Source organism: Gobius niger (genome assembly GCF_951799975.1).
Source record: "Gobius niger genome assembly, chromosome: 4".
NCBI classification, from domain to species: Eukaryota; Metazoa; Chordata; class Actinopteri; order Gobiiformes; family Gobiidae; genus Gobius; species Gobius niger.
In genome coordinates, this window is record NC_136855.1 from 27,087,229 (window position 1) to 27,090,662 (window position 3,434).

The 3,434-nt window shown below is 44.2% G+C and overlaps 1 protein-coding gene across 1 annotated transcript; it reads left to right on the plus strand.

The window, feature by feature from the left end:
* The first annotated feature begins 289 nt into the window (after positions 1–289).
* Positions 290–3,046, plus strand: irx3a (iroquois homeobox 3a). Its single transcript, XM_079555011.1, has 2 exons — positions 290–800; positions 1,196–3,046. The coding sequence occupies exons 1-2, from the start codon at positions 582–584 to the stop codon at positions 2,246–2,248; spliced, it is 1,272 nt and encodes a 423-aa protein (XP_079411137.1). The 5' UTR covers positions 290–581; the 3' UTR covers positions 2,249–3,046.
* Positions 3,047–3,434: the final 388 nt, after the last annotated feature.

Genomic DNA, 3,434 nt, shown 5'->3' on the forward strand with positions numbered 1-3,434 from the left:
TCGTGAAATTAAATCGGTTCATCACTCCCATTACGAAAAGTGTTCAAACCTGACAAATAACCATTGTTGGATATGGATTGGGTTATATGAATAAATATAGTGGCAAAGCATAAAATGAGATTTGAAACCTAATGCAAATGTGAGCTGACGACGGCGGTATACTTCTCCGCTCTGAGAGAGAGAGAAAGACAAAGAGAGAGAGAGGAGTGAGGGAGAGGGAGGAGAGAGAGAACTGTTTGGTGTGTGGTGTGTAAGAGGGGTGAGATTTGAGAAATGGGAGGGGCTTCTAAACGACTAGAAATGTCAATCTGAGCAAGGGAGTCCCAATAATCTAAAGCAATCTGTAAGGACCTGACCTTAGTCCATCCAGATCAATAGGGAAGTGAGGCTGGCAAGAAGAAGAGGAAGAAATAAGGGGCGCAACCGGATCGTTTACACTGGCCGTTCCAGAGGAAATATAGACTTGTCTCGCGCGCACCTTTTGTTGCCCACATGCGCTCTCTGTAGCCGAAAAGTGGATATCGAGGCAATTCTATTGCTTTGTGTGACTGCAGCAGACTTTACCTCCTCTACCGATAGCCATGTCCTTCCCTCAGCTGGGATATCAGTATATCCGACCGATTTACCCGCCGGATCGTCAGGGGCTTCCGAGCAATGCCCGGACGGGGACAGAGCTCAGTCCGTCCGGTGCGCTCTCAAACGTCCTCTCAAGCATGTACGGGTCTCCTTTCGCTGCCGCGGCACAGGGCTATGGAGCCTTTCTCCCTTACTCCAGCGATATATCCATTTTCAACCAGCTGGTAAGTGTCTTTCTTTTCTTTTATCATGTCCCGTGAAAAAAGTTTTAAAAAGTAAACGAATGCTGCGCTCTCTCGCAGAAAGTTTGGTTCAGCTCAAACGTAAAACTTTGAAAGTGGCCAGTGAACTTTGTTATAGATGCCTTCGCTGAGAAATGTTTGGTTAAAAAGTGACTGATTGATATTGCGACACACTTTTAAAACATTTTACTGTAGAAACACATTCAGTAAAAGTTTTATTTTTTTCTAAACGTTGCAATGCACTCACACGGGTGCAGTAGCTTCAACTCGGTTGTGATCACTTTTAAGAAAATACAAAAACTCCCCTTAGAACTATGTATGTTTTCATTTATTTTTTGTATGAAGATTGTGAACTTATTTCCTCTCTTTTTTCGCAGGGTGCTCAGTATGAGCTTAAGGACAGTCCCGGCGTGCAGCATCCAGGCTTTGCCCACCATCACCCTGCCTTCTACCCTTATGGCCAGTACCAGTTCGGTGATCCATCCAGACCCAAGAACGCCACGAGGGAAAGCACGAGCACCCTGAAGGCCTGGCTCAGCGAGCACCGCAAAAACCCCTATCCCACTAAAGGAGAGAAGATCATGCTGGCTATCATCACCAAAATGACCCTCACACAAGTGTCCACCTGGTTCGCCAACGCCAGGAGGAGACTCAAGAAGGAGAACAAGATGACGTGGGCTCCCCGGAACCGTACCGACGAAGAGGGCAATGTTTATCCTAGCGACCATGAAGGGGAGGAGGGAGACAAGAGGGAAGACGAAGAGGAGATAGACCTGGAGAACATTGACACTGAGAACATCGAAAATAAGGACGACTTGGACGACCAAGACGACCTGCATTCTGATCTCAAACTAGACGGAAGAAGTGACTCTGAAATTTCGGATGGCTTTGAGGATTTACAAGGGCCAGAGCAGAGGTTTCTAAAAGCCATGGGGAAAGACGGTAAAGTCGTGGACCGAGAGCACTTCAATCACCACCATCACCACCCCTCACTGGACATTAAAACGGCCCAGGCCAATGGGGAGCCGCTCAAACTCAACGCAGTACCTGTAGGCTCCCCTCCCTCACAGAACAACGCGGCCCCGGCTGCCCAGAAACCAAAGATATGGTCTTTGGCAGAGACAGCCACGGCTCCAGACAATCCACGCAAATCCCCACCACAAATAAACGGAGCTAACTCCGCTGGGCCCGCGGCGCAGACCATAATCACCCCACACAGACTCATTTCTTCTTGTCCCGTTGGGAAAATTCAAAACTGGACAAACCGGGCGTTCTCCGCGCATCAGCTGGCGTTACTGAACTCTAACCACTATCTGGGACTGGCAAACCAGGCCGCAGCCACAGGCCTGGCCTTGTACAGCAGCAGGCAAACGGAGGACAAGAGCCATAGTCCAGAGACTCCAGTCACAGGTACTTGTCCCCGACACTGAGACGTGCATGTAGAATAAGCCCAAACAAAGACGCTGCCCCCACTGCTTGCCACTCATGATTTTAGAGCCCTTTTTCCTTTCCTTTTTTTTTTTTTTTTTTCCTCTGACTGACTATGGATTGTGTCTGTCTAGGCCACACGGAAGACCAGTATTACAGTGTTACAGCTCACAGTCTGTGGATGTGTGTGGATGCGCGCGTGTGCGAAAGTGTGAATGTCTGTCTAATGAATTCAGCGCTTTTTACGCATTGAAATAAAACTAGTCGGGGAGGACGACAAGGCCCGTATTCTTCTGTTAAATGGTTCACTGTTACAATGCAACTGTAAAATTACCTTCAGGAGTCATTTGTTTGTTTGTTTGTTTGTTTGTTTTTATTTATTTATATTTTATTTCTGTCTTCCTAAATAACCCATCGCCATGGTTTCTGGTAGATCTAGTGCCTTTATGGAGAGAAGTTGTAAAGAAAAAAAAAACATAAAATAAAATAAAACTTTTTACGCAGTATATTAAAAAAAAAGTGCAAGACAATGCATTTTATCCTACTGGGGATTTGTTCGTTTTATTCTTGCATTTTTCAAACGCCACATTTGCCCAACGTTTATGTTATGTGTGTACTTGCGTTTTTTGTTTTCTTTTTTTCGTTGTTTTTTTTTTTTTTTTTTTTGTCAAGGCCCGTGTTACTGGTTCGTGGTCATGCAAATTAGCTTGGTGCATATTCGCAAAAGCAATTGTCTCCTTTTATCTCTTTGTGTTGAAGCTCTAGATGCGGCTATTTTTAGTGCTGTATTTTTTTTTTCTACCCCTCACCACCCACCCTCCCGATCTCATTTGATTCCAGGCCTCAAAACAGTGGTTATTTCTTTTTTTTTTACCCCTCCTCAACCCCATATGCCCACAACTTGTCCTTTTCATTTGAATATGGAATGTAAAAAAAACAAAAACAAAAACAAAAAAACTATATTACATCACTGTATAGTTACATTGTAAGCATGTCCCGTGTAAAACTGCTAATGTAATAATGTATGATCTGTAATCTGTGAGTTTCCCTTTTCTTTCTTTCTATTTGTTTCCCCTCCTTTCGTTCTTTTTTTAAGTGAGTATTTGATGTTCAAACGTTTTGTATATAAAGTTGAGAATATGTACATACTTGTGAACCAAATTGTACAAAAAGTCTATATTTTGGCTA